General features: G+C 38.4%; 1 protein-coding gene across 10 annotated transcripts in view; it reads right to left on the reverse strand.

The window, feature by feature from the left end:
• Positions 1–1766: 1766 nt before the first annotated feature.
• The window catches only part of AGFG1 (ArfGAP with FG repeats 1), a 49872-nt gene continuing 23827 nt past the window's right edge, over positions 1767–27811 (reverse strand). For 3 of the 10 annotated variants that reach the window (XM_015417841.1, XM_015417849.1, XM_015417850.1), the window contains exons 3-14: positions 18247–18362; positions 17488–17650; positions 16170–16323; positions 12167–12286; positions 10274–10477; positions 7522–7705; positions 6765–6844; positions 6422–6505; positions 5840–5887; positions 4152–4307; positions 3268–3359; positions 1767–2464 (exon numbers count right to left, since the gene is read on the reverse strand). In XM_015417841.1, coding sequence (XP_015273327.1) covers positions 2405–2464; positions 3268–3359; positions 4152–4307; positions 5840–5887; positions 6422–6505; positions 6765–6844; positions 7522–7705; positions 10274–10477; positions 12167–12286; positions 16170–16323; positions 17488–17650; positions 18247–18362 — 1461 coding nt within the window. In that variant the 3' untranslated portion in view covers positions 1767–2404. Of the gene's footprint in view, positions 2465–3267; positions 3360–4151; positions 4308–5839; positions 5888–6421; positions 6506–6764; positions 6845–7521; positions 7706–10273; positions 10478–11509; positions 11585–12166; positions 12287–16169; positions 16324–17487; positions 17651–18246; positions 18363–27811 lie in introns of all 10 variants that reach the window. The other 7 variants (XM_015417842.1, XM_015417844.1, XM_015417845.1 and 4 more) reach the window with 7 other exon arrangements.

Raw genomic sequence — 27811 nt, forward strand, 5'->3', positions numbered from 1 at the left:
CCTCCTGCTTTTACACAATCTTATGGGGCAGGTTAGGCTAAGAGGGGTTCTGTGCCTGTAATCTTTCAGATTTCTTAGATGATTATACCACACTGGCCCATTTTAACAAACAAAAGCCTGTTTATTTGGGCATCTGGAAGTTTTAACTCTCAATTTCCGTAATTCATACCCCAGGTTTTAGTACAGGTAAGTGAAAGTAAAAAAAAAACTGCAATACCCTTTTGGAAGCTTCTGTAAACTTACTGCAAACAGCATAGAGGAAACTTGGCCTAAGCTTCAAAAATAAGACCATTTTTCTTAATAAAATCTCACCTTCAGAAAAGGGTTCAGTGTTAAGGCAGCAAAGATAACAGGGTACTGTGCACTGGTTTTCCTTCATCCTGTTAGGCAAGCCCAAAATTATGCATTGCCTTCATTGAGCTAATCACTCAGAATTTTTTTGTTTGTTTGGGAAGAAACACATCTTAAATAAACCATCTTATCACTCCTCCCGCCAGGTTTGATCAGACAAAAAAAAATGACAGCTTATTTATTTACTTCATTTAGGTCCCACCTATGGGGACCTAAAGCGGCTCACTTTGTTCTATTCTGGGGTAGTAGGTTAGGGCAAGAGCATGTGACTGGCCCTAGGTCACCCACTAAGCTTCCAAGGAAGAGTGGGGATTAGAACCTGCATCTCCCAGATCCTAATTCAAGATTCTAACCACTGCATTACAATTACCTATCCAGAGTTAAATTCGTTCAAATAGAAAATAAATTGTTTTTATTTGTGCTGGTTCTTGAATTCCTTTTCATGTACTGAACACAACAGGTTCAGCAAAGTCTCTGCCCTTTAATGAGGCAGCCTACCAAATATTTCACAGGGTGCACTGAACAAACAATTCCTTTCTTTTCTGTATGATTCAAGAAGTCAGTGTGATGTAGTGGTTAGAGTGTCCAACTAGTAACTGGGAGAATCAAGTTGGAACCCATCCCCCTCTGCTGTGGAAGCTTGCTGGGCGACCTTGGGCCAGGCACATACTCTCAGCCTAACACCTCACAGAGAGCTCTTGTTGTGAAGATAAAATGGAAAAGAGGAGAATTATGTAAGCCACCTTGGGTCCCCATTGGGGGGAAAGGTGGGGGTATAAATGAAGTAAACAAATACAATAAAGCCACAAATTATTTTCAGTACATCCCTAAACAGCAGCAGGATACAGCACTTGCCCTCATCCCTTAAATGCCCTCATCCTGCGATTTATACTTCAAAATAATTGTGACAGGAAAGGGACCAAGACACATGACAGTGTGACTGTTTTAGACTAGATTTTTCAAGAACATTTTTTTAATGCTATATGTATATAGCCATACTTATGGGCAAGTAGAAAAAAGGAACTTCTGATGTTTAACATTTTCCTTACAGCTCTAAATAGAGGATACAAGCGCATGATGTTCAGGCTTTTTCCACTCCGGCTCCATTTTGCATTAATGTGAAATGTGCTGGTAAATTTCAGTCCCGGTCCTCAGCTCAACTGTGCTTTATAAACTAAATGCCTGACCAACTATACTGTACATGCTAAATCAAATAGTTTTACAGCTTAGATTGTCCGTCCCAGCCTTCAGCAGTATTTTGAAAACTGACTGTTCAGTAGGAGTCGTTCCTGGTACACAGTTTACAAGATCTAGTGGGAGTGGTCATTTGAGCAAGCAAAAATATTAACCTTGATTCTGGGAGTGCTCTGGAAGATTAAACAGAATAGGTTAACGCAAATGGTCAAAGACAAACATACTTTTCTAATATTTATTTTTTTCCACCTGCAAACTGTAGCAAAACATGATCAGATTTATTGTTATGCAGACAGGTATCCCTCTACATTATAGAGAATTTAGGCATGTATAAATAGAAGAGCTCTTTAGGAAAGGAAAAACACTTTGAGAAATGAATAAAACCTCCAATTTTGAACTCATAACTCCCAATAGCAATGGTTAAAATGATGTAGGTAATTCATTCCAAGAGATACCACAGCACCGTAAAGTGGCTGATCTTTTCCCCAGTAACATTTTTCACATAACAATGTGTTAAAAGTTACAAATACTGATATGCACAAATAACTAATTCCTAAGAAAAATATGTACAGTACTGCAGCATAATGAACGTGGTATCTGCAATAACTTATTAGCCAATTTTAATATACATGATACCATTAACATTCTCCTGCCAACATACAGATAACGGATGTTATCACAGCCCTCTGTTTTGCACATTACCTGGTGTTTCTTGGTTGTAACACACAATGCAGGCTTTTTACTTTTAAAGATTTCTCTTGTGTTTAAAGCTAAATCAGTGAAACAAGACAACAGTGCAAGAGGCGCAGAGATGTTATGTGTTCACATAAGAGTTCTTTTAGGTAAAGTGTCTATAAGGCTATAAGAAAGGATTGGTCGATGAGCTTCCTGTTGGAAATTGTCCTGCTGGTGCACCTGCCTGGAGAAACAAAAGGGATAAAGGTCACATACAAAAGCTATTACACAAAGCCATAAACCAAAGCTTAATATCTGGACAGAGTCCAAAGTGCGATGTGATAAAATCATGCCAGAATATTACTTTTGCAAAAACAGGAAAAATCTGTATCTTATTACAGATGTTTTTAGTCATGCTGTGCTTGGAAAAAGCACTTTTGTACTGTGGTATTAGGGTCCAGTAGTCTATTGTAATTTGGAAAAGTTAGGGATTCTTTAAAGAACAAGGATATTCAACATCTAGAGACTCCACTGTTAATTTCTATGCATAGCTTCCTACTCTGTACCTGCCGCCCCCCCCCCCCCCAGTACCTTTCAGTACTGGGATTTTTGTTCACATCACCTTAAATTATGCTGCATCAACAAGGGTTACTTTTAAATCTTCATAGTGTTTAAATTCATTTATACACACATTCCACCATGGACTGGCAGCATTAATTTTCATCATTCACTTTAATTGAGGTCTGACCACAATGCCCTTTTAGTGACACTGTGAAGATAAACACACATAGAGGCAGTGCTAATACAGAACAATTCCCTCCTTAAAGTATATGGGATACAAAATGACATGAGTGACAGAAAAACTGCTTTTAAAAAGTCTCTTTGGGATAAACTATGGCTCCAAATACAAAGGAAACTTCAAAAGTAAGGTTCAAATATATTCCCTGCCATTCAGTGATCACCCTTATGAATCCATCTACATTATAACATTATACCTCTTCCCCACAACAATTTGAAACAAATTATCAATCATTAAGATTGACTTACCATAAAAGGATTACTAGATACTCCAACAGCTGTGACTTGCCCAAATGGGGTTGCTACTGGTTTCGCCTGTCCGAATACAGCAAATCCTCCACCTTTGTAATAACATATCAGAAGTTAACTTCAGATTAGTAGTTAAGTCCTTAAAAGCACAATACTAGGTATCTACTCTCAGTTGCCTGGAGTTAAACCTCTAAGGAGAGAGTTGTGTATACAACCATGTAGTAGTTTTTAGAAGAAGGGCATGGTAAAAATGGATAGACAATGGGCCTTGATTCTCTTGTTGACTTGATTTGTCATTTCAGATTAAACAAAACCACACAGATTTTAACTTCAAGTGACCTCTGAATTTTTTAGGCCAGCAGCCCCAGCACTCCCTTGCTCCCCCCTTTCAATCTGTGAGCATATATGAGTTTAAAACCTACAAAAACTAACTAATAACACCTATGAAACACACCAGAACATAATAAACTCTTGAGTAAGCCTCATGTACAGAAACAAAATTATTTAATTGTAATATAGTACATCTTTTAAGGTTAAAGATCATGAACATTATTCAATGTAATGTTTTATGATTGCTAGTGCCATTCTAGCTAGGATTACCAAATTTTACTAGGGCCAAAGATAATAGCTATCATCATCATTCCTGGAACAAGTAACCTAAGAATGTAAAATATGTCAAATTGCCCCCTCCCATTCTTCCAGAGAGATCCCAGTACTACAACATTACATTCAGCTAGCCAGCTGGTGACAGGGTCCCCAGGAGATGGGAGCAGAAGGCAAGCAAGGCTGTTTCCAGAGATAAACAGCCTCAACTATCAAGGTGTTCTCAGCTTACTGCTATTTTTTCCACCTGTTGAAACAACACATAAGAAGAAAGCATTTACCATTAGGTTGCTGTGTGAAAGCAGCCTGAGGAAAGGCTGCCTGGGCTGGGAATGCAGGTTGTTGGAAGTTACCACTAAAGCTAGTTGGAAGACTGAATGAGGCAGGTGTTCCAAATCCTGCAGGCATGCTCATGGATGCGGTGCCAAATGTTGTTGCTGGTAAGAGAAATGTCGCATTATTACTTTTGAAGTACACTTTACTATTATTATGAAGCCTCAGTAAGCATTTCTTCTACAAAGCAGCCAGTCACATAGCCAACCTAAAAACCCAATCAGCTTCTTGGTTTTCCTAGGAACGCAGCCAAAGTGCCATGACCTGGATAGCCCAGGCTAGCCTGATCTCCTAAGATCTTGAAAGCTAAGCACAGTTGGCCTTGGCTAGTATTTGGAAAGGCGACCTCCAAGGAATACCAGGGTCGTGACACAGATGCAGGCAATAGAAAACCACCTCTGAAACATCTCTTGCCTTAGAAATAAGTCTAGCTTGCCACCTAGTGGTTCAAAAGACTAAAGAGCTAGAACTTCTGACTATCAGACAATCTTAGAATCTCCTGGCTATACTACACACACTGCCATACGATAATTATTATTGTGGCCAAAGCATGCTTGGTTTGCTCATGATCTTTTTGATCCTTCTGTCAGTCGCTTTCTAGATATTCACAAATGTTTCTTTTTCCAAAGAGAATATGAAAGTTAGATATCACAAGCAACTGCAACTACACCTACTTCTCTGCAGGAAAGTAATCTAAAATTCATTTTCATGAATGTCACAGAACTAGTCTACTCAGTAGTTCAACAGCTCTTTCAGAAACAATGTGCTATATCCTCTGACTCCCCTCCACCAAACCTGTTTCCAGGGGAAGGGTCTGTCTGGCTAACCAATGGATTTTTTTAACACTCTGGAAGCTGACCCACATGCTGGATCAATCACTGCATTGACACTCAGCTCAGTGTCATCAGCTTATCATGCGGTACTGGGCAATGCTGTTCACAAAAACATTTTATGAACATTAAATATTTGTCTCATTAACTAGATTGGTGGATTCTGGCCAGTCACTATTTAGTGACAGGTGTAATTGAATTCCATATCACAGCATTCATCCATCAATTATCATGGCTAGCCAGGAAAGAGATGGCATAAGAGCTGATAAGTATTTATGGAAGGAGCACACACAAAGATAGGCAAGTTACATATAAATGCACTGACAGAACTTTCACAAGCTATTATTGGCGGAAAGGAAACAACAGTGAAGCTTGCCAAAACAACAAATCCAAACACATTGTGACAATATGCAATGGTTTGGTATAATTATGTGTTTCACTTAAGCTGCTGTGAATACAAGCTTTGAAACCCAGTTAATTTTTAAAGCATCTGTTAATGTGACCATGGAGGTAGACATAAGTCTTAGCTTGCAGTCCTAAGCACTCTCACTTAGCAGCAATTCCAACTGAGATTAAGTCCATGTAATTTCTAAGTACATATGTTTAGGACTGCAGCACAAATCTCAATGTACACCAGGTAATGTCATTGCATATTTTTAGGCGCATCACCATCCATGCCCACTTCATTTTAAAATATGGAAGGAGGGTTGAAAAAGTTGTACATGCAAAGAAACCAGTCACCGGCAATAAGCTTCCACAAGCAAACAGTTAGCCACATGAAGCTTATATAAAGTGTGGCTACCTACCAAAGTGAGCCTGAGGAAATATGTGAGAATGCATTGCTCCTGAGAGGCCTTATGGGGAAGTCAAAGAGACCAGACAGTATCAAATGGTGAACAATCTCTTGTAAAAGTGATTTAAATGATATTTAAATGCTTTCTAAAATACAACATTTGAATGCTTTGTTTTAGAATTTCAGAATATTTCCAAATCCAAGATCTATTTGGAAGCATTTTGCAGAATTGGTCAGAAATGGATATTGTTTAACAAGGTCAAAAGCATTATTCTTCTAATACACACATCATATTTGCATGAGAAGGCTATGAGGTTTTACTCTTCATTTTTATTTGCTAAAAAAAATTAAACTATTTAGATTCCTAAAAATAGCAGTACGATAATCAGTTAGTGCTTGTAAGAGCAACAAGAAAGACTAAGCCTAAATGCATTTAGATTTTATTAGTATGACCACAGCAAAATTAAGCATTTGGTTTCATGAGGGCATAAGCATTTAGCATGTTAGTTTTCTTTCAGATTCTGAAGATACTGAATTAAAGATGAACACATCAATTTCTATCCAACATTCTCTCAGCAAGTTTTCTTTTTCTAACCTGTTGCTGTTCTGTTACTGGTTTGGAATGGGTTCGTTGAAGGTGCTACAGAGGCAGCCACAAATGGATTTGTAGAAGGTGTGGCTGAAAAATAAAGAATTGGTGAGATCAAAAATGTATACATTCCTTAAACTGCCTACTAAGAGAGTAAAGTATGAAAACTGTAAGATATATTTTTATCATTTTTATACTGGAATAAAGAGGAATCTACTCTGGTAAACTAAAGAGCAAATAACACTGCCTTCAAAGATAGTTATGACCTACCGATACAAGCCTCCAACCTCAGACCTTAAAACTGCTCTTTTTAAATAAATAAAAACAAAAACATAATGTTTTACAATACCTCCAAATGGAGCAGGCACACTTGAGGACGTAGGCTGTGTCTGTGTATTAGAACCCACTGATACTGTTCCAAAAGCATTGCTGAAAATTAAACATTCAAGAACCTCAGAGTCAATTATTAAGCAGTTAGATGTTTACATTTCCTTTTTTATGCTAAAACACAGACAGCTGATTATCACATATATAAAAAAAGATTGGTGCCATTTAGCCGCAACTATTTCTACTACACAAGTCAAAAGCTAACTAGTAAGCAAAATTTTTGTCTGCCAGTAACAAAAACCATGCAAAGCAATAAGACACACAGGAAAAAAATGACTTAGATAAGCCGTCAAGCATAAATTTACACGTGCAGACACTTCTTACAACATTAATTACAAATAACAAATTAATTTCAAATAACTGGCACCACACATTGCAAACCTCTTATCAAAAGATTTAAGCCAGTTACAACATCAAAACCAAAGTCTTTGTACAAATATTGTATCACTGACAAAGTAGACAATGAAGGTATTTAAAGGTATTCAGTCTATGTTATAGCATTATTCTACTAACATCTAGTTGGCAATTTTTAGAGCCAATTTTGAGCCTTTTGTTTCAGTAAGTCATGTACCCCCGACCCACTTCACTGCATAACTGAGCCTACATGTTTTAAACTGCCGATTTTAGAGATAATGTTTGCGTTTCTTCTAGTGTCTGGTTTAATTTTTGCTGTTTGTAAACACAACTGGTTTACATGAACTTCTAGCAAGAAAGAGTACCTGCTAACATTACTGGTGGAAGTATATGCATTACTAGAGGTTGCTGTGGAGCTGAACACACTGTCTAATTCTGCTAGAGCTGCATACTTGTCTGAAGATGCACTTGGCTGACTTGGGGCTGACACAGCAGGACCTGCTGGTGCTGTATTGACAGCACCAAATCCACTTCCTTGCTCGCTACCACCTAAAAAAAGAACATAATACACAATCAAATTAAGAATTTCCAGAAAAGATTATTTCTTAGATACACAGTGAGATGATAACGGAGGCAACATTTTAAATGGCTTACCTATTGTTAAAGAATTGCAAGCACACTTCTTTCATACGCCCCCCCCCCCCTTTATAAGGCCAGGTTTTCAGTAACCAGATTTCTTTCAGATACAGAGAGAAGGGAGGTTTAGCTCAATATACTGAATCAAATTAACTCCACCCCATCCCAAAGTATGAATTTATGAGTCCTTACTCCTTTGCCTTCAAGGCCACACAAGTAAACTTAGATTTTAAAAACTTAAACAGAGCCCAGGATAGACACATACTAAAACACAGGGTGAAAACTTTAAACTTACAGTAATTTAGAACAGATCATTAAGGATTCCATGTGGTTTATTTGTTTAAATTTGTGTGTATACCAGCTACAGTAATATCTCCCATACTACCACAAAAGGTCAAAACTATGGGACAAGGTGAAGAAAATTGTCTGACCTAAAGGATAAGCTGCTGCATACCTGTCACATGGCAACTGTCACTACATGGGCTATCTGAAGCAGTACTTATGTGCAGTGTTCCCTCTAAGCTGAGTTAGTGTGCGCTAGCTCACAGTTTTTTTAGCCTCCAGCTCAAACATTTTTGTCTTAGCTCAGGAAGGAGGGCTCCTGAAAAAACTAATCTGTGCAGTAGCCAAATCGCTTGCTCACAACTTTAATGCCAGTAGCTCACAAAGCAGGATATTTGCTCACAAGACTCCACAGCTTAGAGGGAACACTGCTTATGTGGTAAATTAGCCCTTAATAACATGTTACGGAACAAACATTACTGCATGTTCGCAACAGATTGGAACCCAAGTTCCTTCTTTTAATGGCCCCAATGTTAATATGTAGCTTCCTTGAAGAAAACAATTTCCAAATTTCTCTTAGTTACCATGACATTACATGGTGAATGCAAGTTGCAAAGAGGTACAATTGTTGCAGCCCACTAAGAGCCGCCTCTTACAAACTATGAGCATAAAGGCTCCTGCACATCCCAACTACACCTGTCTGGAGGTCTTTTGGCTGTTAGGAGAAGAGTGGGGTGGCAAAGAGCCACCTTCTCCTTGTGCTTTTTAGGATCCAACCCTTAGTATATATGCAAATAAGAACACAAATTTGTATGTCATAGTTTTGTTTAATTAAACTTCATCCTGCATATCTTGCAGCAAGACCAAGGAAAACAGCAGGGAAACCCCCACACTTGTACAAATGGAGCAAAAAACTGTGAAGGGGGTGGGCAATTTTTGTAATTCTGCCTTCTTGCTGGAGGCCCCTTCTCCCCTCTCAGTGTTGCGCAGCATACAGGAGGGAACCCTGAAGCTCAAGAGTGTCTTTTCAGGAGGTGCAGGGAACTGCCGAGGGAAGGTTATAAAACCTCTTCTGCATACTTGTGCCATTCACAGAAGACTTGGGAGAGATCTGTACGATCTGAAACTCATTAGATCTTACAAGGGAATATAACTTCCAAATTTGCTTAGCTGCCGTACAGTTCAATTCTATTCATAGCTCATGTTCCCTGTCACTCAGTCTGAGAATATTCAGCATAAGTAGCAATTGAATAATGTAATTTGAAACATTCTACAAAGCCAGCCACAGCCATGCAATTGCAAGTGTTAACACCTTTGGTGTTCAGCATCTCTGCATGAAGAGTTGACATGTAACTTTTGTGAGGAGTGAATTACTACTGTCTTCTATCTTTTAAAAGTGTCTGGCTTGATGCCTTGTAAAATACTAGGTTTTTGGACTGCTCTGTCTTTCTGAACAAGAGAATGCCTTCACCATTGCCCACACCAGCATAAGCAAGAAGAGTAACTTTTAATAGCTGTCTCAGAATTTTCAGAACTACTGTGGATCATAAAAACATTGAACGGCATACAAAAATGGATAAACGTCTACAGCACTTACAAGCCTAAAGAATTCAGATTTAAAGGATCACTATTAAACCGATAAGCCTCTGATGGCACTACTCATAGCGAAAACAGAAAACTTTTCTCTTAAAAGCTTTACCCCAGATCAACTGAGTCTACCTTTTTTTATACACATGCGGTCATATCGTGTGTGTATAATTTATTTTATTAGACTTTTAGCCCACCCTCCCCTGCACCACAAGGTTCAGGGTGGGTAACAACAAGTTTAAAACAGTAACAATTACTTAGTAAAAACAAATTATCATAACAACAATATACACAAATGGTCATATCATGGTCACGATATGACCATGCAATAACTGATAAGATCTCATGTACTCTGGATTGTAGTATGGTAGAAAAAGCTGAATACAGCAGGGAACAATAATTGTATTGTACTACCTTCCTTTTTATGGATCCACTGTGCCAGCATGGCTGCCGTGCCTCCAATATGCAATCAGCTTGCTACTTGTGTAGGTCAATGTAGGTTAAACAGTGTGAAGCATTAAAACTTCATTTGTTTCCACAGAACATCACAGAATAAAACTACTGTCATGATAACTACTATAAGAAAACAGGTTGAAGAATAAGAATTAGTACCTTGCCCTGTGCTGAAGATATTATCTAAATTAGCAAGAGCTGCGTATTTATCTGCTGAGTGGAGATTCGATTTATTCACTAGAGCTTTACTGGCTGAAGTTGTGCTGCTCTGAGAAGTACTGAAGGCTCCAAAATCAGCACTGGAGGATTTGGGGAAGTTATCAAAGTGTGCAAAATTAGCATTCACTGATCCAGCACTGCCACCTGTAACAAAATAAGTTAAACATGATGGATACTTCCAAGCTCCACGTGTCTTCAAATGCTGTCTGTGACTGTGTGGATGATTCTGTTTAAATGGTTATCCCTATGCTCAGGTTCTGAATGGATCAAAACAGGGAATTTGTGTTTCCTGACTCCAGAAATGCAGCAGCCCCATCAAAACCACACCATGGCTTTGCAAGAGTAGTTGCTGCAACACACAGCTAACCCCAACAGTTCACGTGAATAGCAAACATTCATTTAAAGCTTATATTTTCAGCTGCAAATTCACTTAAATAGGAATTCCTTTAATGCAACAGTGAAATTTCTGATATCAGTGAAATAACTGTAAAGTTTTCAAAACTAGAAAGTAAAGGTGATGGATTCCTGAGGGTAGAGTGCCTAAGTTATGTCCGAGGATTACTGCACACACACAAGCACATTACCCTACAGCCTGAGGAACAGAGATGACAGAAGAGAGCCAGAAGGGTTTGCACCACTTTAGGAATGTGTGATGCATATTTACTGCTTTCATTAGTTTAGATGCTAGAATTCCATTCAGTGGCTGCCACTAGTCGATCCTCAGCTGCAGCAGAATATCTGATCTCCTACTAAAGGCAAAACAAGAGGGTGTGGAGTTTCTTTCCTTGTGTACCATACATTATGAAGAGAGGCATGCCCCATAGGCAATCAGACTTTGGATAGAACCTGTGTGGTTCTGTTCTACACCAGAATAAGCCAGGACATAAGCATTCTGAAATATACCATCTTAAAATGATCAGTTATTACAGATCTGAATGGTTCCATATCATTAGCCCCAAAGTTACTGCAGAATTTCCCCAGGGGTAGTAAATTCAGTTACAATTTTAGCTGAGTTTGCAGAAAGAAAGAAAAGGTCAGGAATCTTGATTCAAGTGCTACCAAACTAATAAACTATCAGCTAAAGTGAATTAGCTAAAGCTAATTCACACAACAGTGAAAGGAAAAAAATGACATTTTAAATTAAATTAGTTTAGATTGCCACTCAGTGGAACTTACTGCGTACAGCCTGGAGAGGGAAAGCAGAAGTAGTAAATTCACCAAAACTGCAGCTAGATGAAAGCGTTCTGAACGCTGGACAGCCAGAAAATTGTGTGAGGGGTTAAAGTTAACAAAGGGGAAAAACAAAATTGTAAAAGAAAGAGTCTTAAGACAACACACTTTAAAGAAAAAGGAAAAAAGAAAATAAAGTCAGCCATAGATAAAAACAAGCAGCAATGACAGTCCAAGCAAGCATTATATATGACAAAATTAAAACAAAAGTAGCCATAACCCTTACACATGAGATTTTTAAAAAACACGTGTTCTCCATTAAATGGCTTTTTTCTCTAGTCCAATATATTGGAATATGAAAAAATATTTGTAGTCTCCATTTAATTTAGGTATTATCAAAAATTCTATTATGGCACAAAGTGTGACAAAATATTTCATGTGTAGGGATAATTAAGAAATTGCAGTACATCATGCAAAACAATAAAACACACATCACCCACACAAATATAACAAACAAAAGGCAGCATGAATGTCAGGTTTCCCCAGAGCTTCAGAGTGTTTGTATTGAGAAAATTAAATGCAGGAAAGAGCTGAAAAATGTTGTACACTACACGTCCAGATTAGTTTGTATTAAAAGAACTAATAACGTTAGAGCACTTCTACCTGTATTTTGGTGTTGAAAAGCAGACTGACTTGCTGTGGGGAAACCACCAAAATTACTCGAACCACTAGACTGTCCAAATGCATCAAAGTTTGCAAACCCTGCATTTGCAGAGTTCTGTGCTGTAAATTGCAAATGAACAATACATGTTAATGGTATGTAAACAAAACCAGATTATAAACTGAATCAAATATGGCAGGCTTCAAAGGCAGTTGTACCTCAAGCATGCCACTGAAATAAACTGTTAGATGAACACGTAACATAAGGGGCAAAAACAATCTCAAACAAGACCTCATCCTTCCATCTCTTAATGGAAATAATTTATGTCAATAGGACTTATGTCAAATAATTTAATTTCATTGGTCTCTTTTATGCCTTAAACTGCCACTAATTTTTAAAGATTAAAATTCCTCTGAGCTTACTTTTTGCTTAAACATGCAGTAATAACTACTAAGAACAACCAGATACTTTTTCTTCCTGAAAGCTAGGGGGCAAAACACTAATGGCTTAAGAAAAATCCATTACTACAGTTTACATAACTTGGCTAAAGTATTCTCAGTGATATCAACATTCTGCACTGCTATCCTGCTGACCAGTGTCAGAGATAGGGTTGCCAGCCAGTTTCTTTGCTCCTACTGGAGCAAAAGAAAAAAACGGCGGGGGGGGGGATGGGAAGAGAAATTATGTACAACAGCATGACATAATTACTGGTTGTAAAAAAACCTAGAGATTAGGGAATTCTTGGAGTGCTGTAATGACAATTCTGGGTACAACATCATTTTCCATGCCCAATTTTGCTCCATCTGGAGTGAAGAGTGGCAGCAGGAACTAGGAGACTGCCTATCAGAATGGGCAGTCTTGTAAGGCTGGTTAGGGACAATACGGGCTTGATACTAGTGAACAGCCAAACTATAATTTGATGCTTTGCAATCAAGCCTTGCACTTACTTGTTCCTTCTTTCCATGCTTCATTACTACTATTTTTGTGCAAACCAAAGTTTCCTGCTGCACCCAAACTTGCAAAGCACAATTTGAACTTGCCCTACACAGCAGGACTGTAAACTAGTTTGCTAGTTGGTTTGCAGGACAAATGCAAGCCACAGTTCGCCAGGATAGTTCTTAGGATCTTTGCCTTAGAAAAGTCACTATGCTTTAAAAAGCAGAAATACAACTAACATTCAATTGACGAGAATAATGCAAAAGAAAAAGAGAACAACAAAACTGAAAAATTCTCCCCACCCAGTAAGTTTGGATCTTTTTTAAAAAAATGTTTGGATCTTTAAAATGTAATTGTAGTACAACATATAGAATATTAAGCATCTTTTTTTATGGGGGAAAGCAAATTTACCATGAGTTGGCCCATAATACACAACACAGTGAAACTAAACAAAGCTACAATAACTCTTCTCCTATACAGACTCTTTGGAATAGCTACTAGGAGCCTGCAGCCAGGAGGCTGGATAGTTAGCTCAAACCAATGTGAAAGTCAGCTCCCACCCATACTGTATTTTGGCCCCTGTAGTCCCCGAGAACTGCCAGACCACAACACTACTGAAACCACAGAAATCAACCTGATAGAGCTCTGATCAGGGTCTAGACCTAAGAAACATATGCTACCTCAGCACTCTGGCCCCGTCTCCAACTCTCACTAGCCTGCCCACCACCCTTCTGCCAAGAGTGTACAGCCCTAATCCTCCTTCATTCTTGGCTCTTTTCCTCGATTTCATGTCTCCCCATTCACCGTTTCCTTAGGTCCCTGCATTTCAGGCTACTGCCAAATTTGTCTCACTTGCTTTAGCTATCCTGTCTGGTGACAAGGCTTCTTAGTATTTCTCCCTTCCTGCATATCATATAGTCCACTCAAGAACGTTTCTTTGGGATCTCCTCTGATCAGCCTGTCACACTTCAATACATTGGCTCTTTCTTGGGGCTTATTCCCCTCACTCTTTCTTCAAGTTTTTCTACCCGCTATTTCTCTGTTCCCTCCTTTCAACCTTATGTCAGGGCTCCGAATTCTTTAGCTTTCCTGCCTCCCAGAGCCTCTTCTCACTTCTCAGCCAAACTTTGATACTAATCCCAACCAAACTAGCTATCTTCTGTTTTCATGCACAAAGTAGATCGCAAACTGCTTTATTCCATGAGCAACTAAAAATTCTCAGCCATTCAGCCAGCACTAGATTCTTTACCACCTCAAATATAATACAAAGTTGATTTTACACAACATACTGTAAACAACACGGACTACAGAGTGGCACATCAACTGCCTTGCTTATCAACCACGTATGGCCGGCTTCACTTGTTGGATTAAGTAGGATGCATGAACTGAGAACTAGTGCAGCACAAATGGCTCACTGTATGAACTCGTGAAGCACTTGTTTAAAACTTTGCCTTTGGAGTCACCAAGTCGCTTCAGGGTATACTCTAAGCTTCAGAGTTCCATCTGCATAGTATAGAGAAATACTGTCCTGCCTTACATAGTTACAAGGATAACTATGTTAATGCATGCAAAGCACCTTGAAAATTTAAATTAAATTTAAATGGGGGGGGGTCTCCTGTAAAAAAAGAGAGAACCCTGAGTTCTGTACAAAAATCTGAAAAGGGAAATCAAAGGTGACCTTTTTTCAAAGAAACACCCAAACTGCGCAATATCTCATGAAGTTGCATCACAAGATCCCACCCACAATTTTGGGAGTCACTTATCAACCCACTCTGTGGGACAGAGAATAAACAGCTGCAACAAAGGAGGTCAGGGAGGAGGCAGCAGTGGAAGCAAGAAAACCGCAATGGGGAAGAGAGGAGGATGACATAGCTGTGTGTGGGGAGTGACAGCAATGGAAGGGTTGGGGAGGGAGGGAAGTGGGATCAGCAGGAGATGGTATTTCCACTCCTCACAAGTTACAGGTACTCCTTGTCGTTTTACCTAATAGTGAACCAGTACATGGATCAAAAAATGAGGGGAATTTTTCTACAAGCCTGGGGGAAGCTCAGATTTCAGAAAACTCTGAATTAAAAAAACAAACCAATACTGAAGATCAAAATAATCTAGAATGAGAGAAATAATGTATGTTGCTCTGCGATAAATGACCACTGAGTTCTTGTGACACTACGTTCTGAGACAGGTGGCCATTTTGGAGGGTTGCCAGGAAAGCACAGCAGTACTGCTGCGCTTTCCAAGCTTTGGCTTTGGTCAGCTAAAGGCAGAGGGGAGAGACTGAAAGGTAAAAGATGAAAGGGGGAAAAGGAAGCAGGGAAGGGAAGAAAAACTGAATGAGGGAGAGGACAAAAAAGGTTAGGTGGGTGGGAAAGAAGACAATGGGAAAGGCTGCTGGGGGAGGGAAGGAGGAAAAACTGAAGACTAGAAGAGGACATAAATGTAGGTTGACTGGTGGTTTATTCAGGAGGGAGGGGTTGAAGGCTATGGGGGCTGTCAGGAGGAGGAAAAGAAGAACAAGTATAGGAAAGGGGACACAAGTAGAAAATGAGATCCCCACTGTAAGTATGCACAGGTACCTCACTTGTAAATGCTAAATATCACTACATTCAACTGGGGATACAGTATACTCCCAATCTAGTACTTTCAACTCTGTGAAATTATGACTATGTGGAAGCAGAGAAGAAACTGTTTAACAAGGAACTGCAGTTAAAAGGAGGTGTAAAATCACCATGTTTCTATTGGCACATGCCAAGCCAATACGAAAAGCCAGCCAGCTCTCTCCACTTATACAGCAATGGTTTTTACAAGAAATGGTATGTATGTATGTGAAGAAATCTGGCCAGTCTTCTTCTGGAATTTTTCCCCTTATCTGTACATGCTATTATGATAAGCTCAAATAGCTATTAAACATGGAGTCATATAATTTGTTACAATATAAATTAACCATTCTTTCTGAAGCAAACACACAAGCACACATTTAAAGTACTTTTACAAACTGAACTATTTGCATTTCTAGAAAATGGATTTTATCTTTCTATTACTATCAAGTCCAAGAACAGAATTTATTCTTACCTGTATGACTGTTGAAGTGTGCAAAATTAGCAAAATTTGCTGTAGCTGTTGACTGAGGAGCAGGAGCAGCAAATATATCTGAACCAAGGTCACTGAGAAGATCAAACTGTTTCTTTTCTTGTGACTGTCCTTGAGACCGAACTACAACAGGAGACTGTAAACCAAAAGTTGCAGTTGACTAAACAAGCAACAGAAGATACCAATCTAGAATTTTATTCTCAGTGTGGAAAGATAACACTTTCATAAGCCAAACTACTTTTCACCTAGATATAATGTCCCAACTTTAAAGCAACAGTAGCTTTGGATAGATTGCTGTAGAATATTCAAGTTGTAGAATATTCATAAGCATTCTATATACTGTGAAAATGTCAGTAACAGAATGTTCATTAGAGTCCATTCCTGACAGTTAATGCAGTCAGTCAGCTATATCAAAGAAATCCTTTATACATTCCAAAAGTACAGGAGGAGATGCACAAGCAAGGCAAGAAGACTCAACAATGGACAGCTTACTTAATTGTGATGGACAGTGAATAATAATTTGTTATTTAGATAGTGTTACTGTTTAGTTTTTAAAAAATCTGTATATGTAAACTGCAAAATCTGTATATGTAAACTGCATTGGGACTGCTTGTTGCCAATAAAGGCAACATCAAAATTTATACAAACTTTTTTGCTGTTTTAAATGTTATATTTTAAATCTGAAGATTTTATTTCTTCTTGTACACTTCCTCAATATCATGGAGAGATGGGATAAAAGTGTGCACTACTACATATACAAACATACACACACAGGCTTTGTGTCAGCTTAGTTATTTTCAAAGGATTCAGAAGTGCTACTAGAAAAGAAATTGTTTCCTTGGAAATATTATTTTTGAGTGTCTACATAAACCAAAAAGAGGTATGAGCTTGGTGGGCACAAGTATCTCTGAAGATTAAAAAAGCAAGGAAGAATGACTTAAGAAAATGACTGACAAGTAAAGGACTTCGTTGTGACAGTGATGCATGAAGATAGTGAAAACACACAAATGAACATGGTATAGAACAGAGACAATAAAATCAAATGTTCTGTAAGCAGCACCCAACTAAAGCTGCACAAAATATAGTTGTCACGTCTTTATAGCAGAGACAAACTGTATGGTTTTGAGCTCACAATCACATAATTACAGCTGACTAAAATCTGGGCTGAGCTTGCCTCCACCAACAGTTTGCTTCAACACCAGTGGAAAAGACTTTTAAGCGTTCATTTGGAATGCCCTTGAGAACACTACCTGTCAGTTCCTTAACACAGAGTTGCTGTTGTTTTTGTCATGTTACTCACTTGAGTAGGTGTGCCCTTATTTATGTGCAATGCTGGTGCAGATTCTCCCAGGAGAGATTTAAGTGGCTTGACTTCAGGTGTACTGCTTGTACTACTAGCAGAGGACCCAGATATAGACGCATGGACTGATGCCACAACTTTTGCTTGTTCTGGTGGAACATACCTAAGACAAAGAAATGCATTTCATATTTAATACTATTCTTCCAAAATTAACAGAAGGATGACCCAGTACTGCTATTCCAAGACCTGTGCTAGCAGCATTAAAAAATGTCCAATATCCTTGAAGCCTACAGCATTCTGAAACTTCAGAGGTGTTTCTCATTAAAATAAATTAAACTATACAGAAGCTTTTTGATACTTCTTCAAGGGGCAGACGTTTCAAACAGCAAGTAATTTGTGTACTGACTGGCAATAATAGACCAGTCTTTGCTATTTAAGTAATATTAATGTTGCCAGAAGTTTCTACTAACCTCTAATAACCCAACCGACCCTATCATAATGAGGACAAGGGAGAGAACAGGCAGGATTCCAACAGTGAGTAAGCCCTGAAGTTGGTGTGCAGGTTTCAGTTATTTAGAACTGACAAATGATGGAAAATAAGTCATCTTCCTGTAAAGCACCCAGAGCAGACAAAATAGTGATGCAAGTACCTTGTACTAAACACATAATTCTGTTGCTAAATTCACTACTATTTAAACTTCTATTTTGATAAAAGATTACATGTCTTATTTTTACTAGCCAAATAAATTGTATACTGACCATCTTTTCTTTTCATATTTTTCTTGTAAAAATTCCTTGACCTTTTGTGGGTCCCTGAAGTCCGGAATTGCTGATGATCTATCGTCAAATAATCCTAGCCAGATCTGTTTACATACCTTTTTGAGGGAAAAAATAATATTCTGTTTAAACCCTTTTGATCTGACCGTTTAAGTAATATACACAACAAATTAAAGAGATTGAGAGAGATCCTATTTTCACATATATTTATTTCTGCTACAAGAATGGCTGTTTAGATCAATGAATATGTGCTACACTCAATTCTAATCTCAGGGCTATCAGAAATCCTGATCTGTGCCTAGATGGTAAAAGCCTGAAGTAATAAAACAAATTATAGATGCTTAATGGGAACGAATATCAGCCTTTTAACAGTTATATTTTTAGTCAGATAGCTTTTTTCAAAACCTGAAAGAAATCCTTCTGTACACTGAACACCTCTCATTATTCAAATTTATTAAAATATATATATACCCCATCTTTCCTTGGGGCTCACAGTGGTTTATACATCACAGTTAAAAAATTACAACTTCAAACTAATAGATTAAAACCGCAGACATCCCCTCCCCCCACAAGATGTTTGCAGTTTCGACCCTATTACTAGCCATGGCAAATAAAATGGCCTTGCATAGTATCCTGAAGATTTCCAACGATGGCATTACGATTGCCTCCTTGTGGAGCTCATACCACAGAGTGGGAGTTACAATGGAAAAGAAATGGGATCTGGTTGATACCAGGCAGGCCACCTTCAGTAGAGAAACAGCCAGTTGGAGCATGGGGACATTATACAAAGAGATGGTCCTTTAGATATGTGGGTTCCAGGCCACTGAAGGGCTTAAAAAGGTCATAACCAGCACTTTGATTTGGACTCAGAAACAAACTGGCAGGCAACTGGTTTAAGATGTGCAAGATATGCGCCCAAGGGCTAGCCCCTCACAATCAGGCTGCCACATTCTGACCCAGCAAACGTTTCTGGGATATATTTAAGGGCAGCCCAAAGTAGAGCACATCACAATAATAAAACCATGACATTACAAAGCATGGATCAGTGTGGCCAGATCAGCTGCATCTAAGAATGGACAGAACTGGTGAACCAGACGCAGCTGTTGGAAGGCATTCCTGGCCACTATGCCAACCTGCTTTTCAAATAGCAAGGCTATTCATATTCAATTGGTTCTACTGCAGTCTCAAAGCACTGGTTCAGAGTCAGTACACCACAGTACATGAACATCTGAATAAACACAAACATTTATAATTGAAAGACATTCTGCCAAACACAGTACAGTACAGACATATTCCTTAAACCAAAAAAAAGTTGCTTTAAAACCAGTGATGTTTATGGCTTTCTAGGGCATAGCAAGTAAGTGCAGGAAAGTAATTCTCAGTTGATTTTTAGAAAATCAGCTGTAGAAAGTTTTAGAAAGCTTAAAGTGTTGTGATCAATTTTGTGATAAAAGTGTCTTTGTGATACTTAAATTGGTCCTGAATTATTTATGACATTTTAAAAAATTAACTTGTGCACCAACACTTCTACCTACAACCTAATTTTAATACAATGCAAGCTTTTGATAAATATAGCTATTCTGTCAGATAATGAAATAAGAAAGATTATTTCTACAAATATGATTAAACTATGATTATGGTACAGTCTCAAGGAATTTTAAGGAACCTGTTCTAACACATATAGTAGTTACTTTAATTTGGAAATCAATTCATATGTTGCTTCAGAACAGGCAACATATGAATTGATTTAACTCATTTCCATCAGGAGTATTTTCTTTTACTAACCCCTCATACACACATAGCAGTACCCCAACATTTCCTCCATGGTATTTCTTATGGAACCATGTTCCCAGGAGCAACATTCAAGGAAGATTCACTCAAGTTCTGACAAGGTGTAAGTATCAGACATGCATTCTACTATCCACAGTCCCTTTTCATTTTCTGGTTCAGTGTACACTTTTTTGCTGCTCCTTCTAAGTGCTCAATTACATTTTCTCTTTCCTTTCTTCCAGGAAAAACTCAAAGTGAATAAGTAGTAAAAATTTGCTTTATGTTTTGCTAGATGGATAACATTCTTAGAACGAGGAGAGGCAGGAACAGCTCCCCCAAAATGTTCATTCTCTGTAGATTTTAAAAATAAACGAATTGGTTTGGATACTACCAGCTTTCCTGCTAGATGTCAGCTATGCTGCCATGGCTGCTGGGGGTGTGTGTGTGCGGTGGCTGATGTATTTCTTGTTATGCTGGAATGTTAACCTTCACTTTTCCTCCCTGAGTCTTATCTCATAGCCTGAGCATCTGACCTTGGTACTGCTCTCCTTTGCTGGGAATGTGAACCCGTTAATTTAAGCGCACTGTAACCAATGCCCTGATTGGCTCGACCTTGTGAGGGGACCCCCACTTCGAATCCCGTATATCTAACTCGCTCTCGCCTTTAGGATTAGTTCTGACACTAAATGTATGCACAGAAGACTTGCCTTTACTGTACTCAATAAACTTGAACCTTTCTGAAGGAACGTTGTTGAGAACTGATTGCTGCGAGACCCTGACACTAGATCACATCCAGCTCCCATCTTACCATAGTCCTTGGCCAATGTAGTTTTTGTCCATACAGGTCTCATGATACCTGCCATAGACTTCCTGGTAATTAAAAAGAACCTCTCCTCCCACTTTTGCCAACAGAAAAATTAGTAAGATTCAACCCATAATGAATAAAAGCATTGCCATATTTGTGAATCTTTCAACACTCAACAGCCCAACTACCATGTTCTCTTTAAAAAGCCAGTCAAATAGCCAACATGGCAGCAATCTCATCCAGTGAATAAAAGCACATTTTGGGGTAGGCGCCAAGTACTTCAAGGCACTGCAACAAAATCTAACCCTGTTTTAGTTTTAAATTGATTCTTATGTATTCCACAGGAACCAAAACCAATGTAGCAAGAGGCTCTTAATATCTGTTTGAAAGATCCAGAGAATTAAGCATACGTACAACACATTTAGCTCCATGCCTCTGCCAAAACTAGATCAATGACTTCTGAATTTGCACTTAGTCTATTTTCATTTTGAGACTGAAGGATTTCTGAATAATTCTTTGCCTTGTCTGATAACACGTTTTTTGCCTTGAAGTAACATTTCATACAACTTTAACTGTTTCCGGTCTGAAATTTTGCCAACATATACCACTATCAAGGATATAGCTGGAAAGGAGCGGTTGCATCAAAAAGAGTACATAATAACATCAATGGGAAGGGTTTTTTTAAAAAGCAAATTGCTATTTACAAGCAGCAAAAGGTATGCAAGGAACAGTGGGGAGGAGATGGAAAACTGATAAGTAGTATACACTGGGGAGCTCTTAAAAACAAAGAAGCCCAAGTAGAAGTTCTAATTAATGTAATAGACTACAATTGATGGATATAACTGAATGACAATGGTGAGGGAGAACAGTATCTATTTCTTGTTCACTGTATCACCATCCTACTATTAAATGCAATGGAGATGGAACTTTGCACTCAGGCTCTTTTTCACTCAGCACTTATAACAGCAATAAAACAAATGAAGATTCCCCTAGGGTCATCCTGACTAACACAAACCGGGCAGATGGCCAGGAACAGTTGGCTGTCATAAACCCAAGCAGGCATGCACAGTGATCTAGTTTTCTAATCTTCATGGAATGTTTTTAGCTACTAAATATTGACAGTAATATCTAAAGCTTTAAAGTGGGCTCTTCCATGTCGGTTAAAACAAAATGGCTAGCAAAACAAAACCCGAGCAAAGAGTGAGAATTAAAAAAATTACAGCAAATAAACAAGTAACAATGCCTTGCTTTAAATACACTTCTCCAGCTATTTTTACAAAGACGGATTATGGATTTTGAGCTATTCTGATTTTCAGCTGTAGATTGGGACAGAAACCTTTGTTTAAAAAAGCTATTTTACATGCTGTAATTGTAGATATAAGAACCATGGTATCTTTTGGCCCAATGTCTTTTCTATATCTAATTTAGAGCGAAAGCCCTCTCGTCACAGTATCTGGATAGACCTACCTCTCTCCATCTCTTCTGTAGTTCTTCGTGAGTACTATTCAAAAACCAAATCTGTGATGTGTAGGTGGAATATCTCGATATTGGCGGAAGAAGTTTATGTTTTATTTTTGCCCAATATTTTAAAGAAGGATGGAAGAGAACAGCAAACCAATTGCTTCCAAAAGCTCAAAGAAAGCATACTAGTTCGTATCTTCACTCAGAAATGAGTCTAGGCCTACACAGTACATATGTTTAACTGTGAAGAGAAACCTTAAGAATGTGCGTGCACACATACTGGTGTAAACTTCCCTTTCAGTAGAGCATAGGAATGATGTCCAATTCTTATTCAAGGTTGTTGTTGTTCAGTCGCAGTCGAGTCGTACTCTTCGCGACCCCATGGACCTCGTCACGCCAGGCCCTCCTGTCTTCTGCTGTCCAGTGTTCCCTCTAAGCTGAGTTAGTGAGAGCTAGCTCAGTTTTTTAGCCTCTGGCTCACAGAATTTTGTCTTCGCTCAGGAAGGATGGCTCCAGAGCAAACTAATTTATGTGGCAGCCAAATCACTTGCTCACAACTATAATGCCAGCAGCTCACAGAGTTTAATTTTTGCTCACAAGACTCCACAGCTTAGAGGGGACATTGCTAAATTTCATGTTTGTTGCATCGGTAACACTGTCTAACCATTCCCTTCTTCTGTTACCTTCAATCTTTTCCAGCATCAGGGTCTTCTCCTATGAGTGCTCCCTTCTCATTTGGTTGCCAAAGTATCTGAGCTTCAGTATCTGTCCTTACAGGGAACAGTCAGGTTTGATTTCCTTTAGGATTGATTGATTTGATCTCCTTGCAGTCCAAGGGACTCTCAAAAATCTTTTCCAGCACCATAATTCAGAAGCATCTATTCGTCGGCACTCGGCCTTTCTTATGTTCCAACTCTCACAGCCATAAATTACTACTGGGAATACCATCGCTTTGACCATATGGACTTTTGTTGGCAATGTAATGTCTCTACTTTTTATTATGCTGTCTAGGTTTGCCATAGCTTTCCTCCCAAGGAGCAGGTGTCTTTTAATTTCATGGCTGCAGTCACCGTCTGCAGTGATCTTGGATCCCAGGAACGTGAATTCTGTCACTGCTTCCATGACTTCCCCTTCTATTTGCCAAGGAGTGATGGGGCCGAATGCCATGATTGAGGTTTGTTTTTTTGCTAATTATTTTTATTTGAAAAAAAATAGTTTACAAAGATAATCAAAGATACATAAAATAAAAAATTTACATAAAATGATAAAACAAATAAGGAAATTTAAACTTCTGAAGTATTCAAGAATTTAAAAAGGTAATAATAAATCAACACAGAGCTACTGTGTTATCTTAGGGTGGGTTAGTTATCTCAATTTTACTAAAAACGGTAGTTAAGTAGAATAAGCAAGTGAATAAATAAATATAATAAATAACTGTATCAAAGAAAGGTAATTATTAAATTGGTAGACAGAAACAAGTATTAACAAGGAGAGAAATATATATTACAGTACCAATAAGTCAATTGGATAAGATTTATTTAGGAATGGCTCATTGTTGGAAATAAATTCAATTACTAGGAACCAAGTTTGGATAAAGGTAGATATTTCGGAATTATTTTCATTATTATTATTTAAAGACAATCTGTCTGATATCTTTTCCATTATATACATATCCTAGACTTGTAAGTACCAAGTAGATATTGATGGAATTTTAGAGTTCTTCCAAGCCACAGCTATGGACCATGATCTTAGTTTTTCTGATGTTGAGTTTCAAGTCAACTTTTGCAACTTTATTCTTGAATAATGTATTTTACCACGAATTAAAAACAAAATGGTAAATCAAACATGCTCAGTAAAGTTAACATATTCTGGTAATTTTCAACATGTTGAGACCAGTGTTCCCTCTAAGCTGAGTTAGTGTGAGCTAGCTCATAGTTTTTGAGCCTCCGGCTCACGTATTTTTGTCTTTGCTCAGGAAGGAGGGCTCCAGAGCAAACTGATTTATGCAGTAGCCAAATTAAAGCTCACAACTTTAATGCCAGTAGCTCACAAAGTAGAATTTTTGCTCACAAGACTCCACAGCTTAGAGGGAACATTGGTTGGGACATAGCACAATAAACTACGTTTAGCCTGATGAGTTTGTTTTCAATACACAATTACACATAAATAAAATTTAACCCTGTTGAAGACTGTTCTGTTTAGTAACGTAACATAAGAGACTTGTTGGATCAGATGTGGTCCATTTATAGTCCAACATCCTGTTTCATATAATGGCCAACTGGTAGCCTTGGAGAGCAAACAAACAACAGAGTCCAACACCTTCCCTGTTATTTCCTTCTAGCACTGGTATTTAGAGGCTTACTATCTCTGAACAGAGGTTCCCTGTGGTTATGATGGCTAGTAGCCATTGATGGACCAATCCTCCATGAGTTTGTTTAATCCTCTCTTAAAGGCCCACTGGCACTGAATTCCATGTTTAGAATACTCGTTAAGATTTACTTCTGTCTGTCTGGAATTTACTGCCCATCAACTTTATTGAGTCCACTGTGCTCCAAAGCTCTAGCATTATGGAAGGGAGAGAAAAAGTTATCTATCCACTTTCTCTACTCCATGCATAATTTTACAGACCTCTATTATGTCCATCCTCTAGCTCCTTCTTCTAAACCTTGACCTCCCAAGCTCTTTAGACTTTCCTTGTAGGAAAGATGCTCCAACACTTAAATATCTTGGTCACCCCCCTTCTGTACTTTTCCCAGTTCTACAATATCCTTTTGAAATACAGGAAATCCCTGACTTACAAATACCTACCATGATCAACAGAGGAAGGACAATATTGGAACTTGGGAGTGTTGGATAAAAGAGAGGAGATGGTTAGGTAGCACAGATGGACAGAGACTAAGCAAGGGGTGGAGAGAGGCGAGCCTTTGATTTATGTTAATTGGCCCCTTCCCTTTATAATTGCTTTTTTTGTTACCTGCTCCTGGAAGAATCCAAACACCTGAAAACATTTTAGCTTCATATGAGTTAAAGAAACCTCTCCTTTCCCCAAATTGTGATGAGCACCATGCATCCTTAGCCTTCTTGAATTAAACCTGTTTCCTGCAATCCAGGCAACAATAGTATTCAAAGAAAATAAAAAAAATTAGTCTGCTATTATTTTATTATCTTGTTTCACTACTGCACAGTATTATAACAGTATAAGCAGGGAGCATGCAAGGACTTACGGGAGTGAGGTCACTTAATTTCCCCCTGTATTCCCTATCCTGCACTACTACTACTTCTCCTCCTGACAGTCCCCATATCATCTCCCCTTTCCCAGCTTCCTTCTCTCCTTCCCACTCATCAACTGACATTTCTTTTACCATGCCCCCCAGTCTTCAACTTTATTTTTTATTTATTACACCTATACTATGTTTCTCCTCAATGGGGAGCTTACATCATTCTTCTCTCCTCACAATAACCTTGTGAAGTAGATTATGCTGAGAAAGTGACTGGCACACGTCACTCAGTGATCTTCCATGGCAGAGTGGAGATAAGAACCTGGATTTCCCAGATCTTAGTCTGACACACTAACCACTACACCACTCTCCATCTCTCCCCTACCTTTAACGACAGAAACCAAGGTTTGAAGGCTGGAAATATTGCCATAGTTGCATAGCAACCCCTTTAAAGGTCACCGAGATCTCAGAGGGCATCCATTTTTTAAAAGGTACAGGCTCTGCTTCCTTTTATTTGGGAGAAGTTAACCCCCTCCCTTAAAAAAAAAAAGATTTCAGATTTTTTCTGTAAACCTGGGGATTTTCTCAGGTTTGTAGAAAGATCTGCCTCATCTGTACAAGACTCCAACTTCTGGATTTCAGTATCCACAGATGGGACCATTAGATATACTGATCTTTTTCTTCTGTTTCTCATTGCAAACCAACCCTATTTCACCTACGTTAAGGATTACATATGCTGTGAACTAAATTAGAAACTATTACAACATTATCAACAGATCACAGGCCTATTCTGTTCCTGTTGTGAGGAACAGTAACCAAAATTTTACTTCACCAAATTACCTTTATGCATTAGAATTCCCCAAATATTGTAGAGCTTTTATCTTGGCCCATTTTAACATTCTCCCATCTGCCTTTCTTGACGGGAACTGTATGATAGAAATTATTGAAAATGTCCTATACTGTCCATTTTACAGGGACATTTGGAATATGCATATCACTCCAATTACATCCAAAAACTTAGGCGGATGCAATGATTTTTATGTTTCGGTTCTTCTTACTACTCTTTTAATGAAACAACCTTTAAGGTAGCAAGATTTAGTGCACTGGCGTGCTCAATAAGGAAACAATTGGTTAAATGTTTTAATAATTTTATTTCATCATTAATTGCAGGAACTGTATAGAACAACTGCTTATGTATCCATTGTGTATCACGCATGACTTTTTAAAATTAGCTGATTGTGGATTGTAATAAACTATGTATGTACAACACGTATCTATGAGAAAATGCGTTCTGAGTTCCAAACACCTGACTTCTGGAATGGATGCCATCTGCACGCTGGGGACTTACTGTACAGCAACAAGAACTGTACAGTGTGTAACAAATGAGGAAGCACCTTATATTTAATTGGAGCACTACAATGTTGGCCATTCTATTTTTACTCCCTTTCCTAATAATCTGCAGATTGGAGCTTGTCTTTTTCACCGCTACCACACACTGAGTTGACATGTTCATTGAGCCCTTTTTGAAAACTGTTTGTAGATCAGGCTAAGAAACAGTATTGCATAAGCCGTGTAAAGAATACATGTTCATTTATATTATGCAGAAGACTTGTTACAATGTTAGAGACTTTCAACAGTGGGATTGAGCAACAGAGCAGAAGTACAATACAAGAAAAGCATCACAGGAAGGATTTGGAAATAGTTTTCCTGTTCAAACAAGTTATAACTTGTGTTTAGTAATTCACCATTTCCACTTCTGTTGGTAATGAATAATGTATACTTCCTAGAAATGTGAGACCTGAAAACATTTAGTTGGCACAATTTTAGGCAGTCTAAAAATCATGTATCTAATTCTGAATATGGCTCTAGAATGTGCATCAATTAAATCCACTAAATAGGAACATATAGAGAGAAGGCTGGTTTTTTCCAACAAACCAGGGGAATCCCCAAGGCGTGCAGAAAATGTCAACACTTTAAAATAAAAACCAGGGATTTATAAAAAGGCTATAAACCACTGAAACATCTGCAGTTGTGTAAACTTACTTAAACACAATCAGTCTCATGATATAACACTGTGAGATCATGAGTGTCTTTTTGGGAGATGCCTAGCAATCCCCATAGCTTTGTCTAGGAAGGCTAAGAAAAGGTATCTGGAACTGGCTGGAAGGAAAAATATAGAGGAAGAGTTGCCTTGCTTTACACTGCAAGCCATGCTGAATCAGCTAGCTGGCAGCAGTGGCTGAGAGAGGGAGGGGTAGAATGGCAGGCAACCAATCAACACATGCAACAGATG

The sequence above is a fragment of the Gekko japonicus genome, unplaced genomic scaffold (genome assembly GCF_001447785.1).
Source record: "Gekko japonicus isolate JY-2015 unplaced genomic scaffold, Gekko_japonicus_V1.1 scaffold302, whole genome shotgun sequence".
NCBI lineage: Eukaryota > Metazoa > Chordata > Lepidosauria > Squamata > Gekkonidae > Gekko > Gekko japonicus.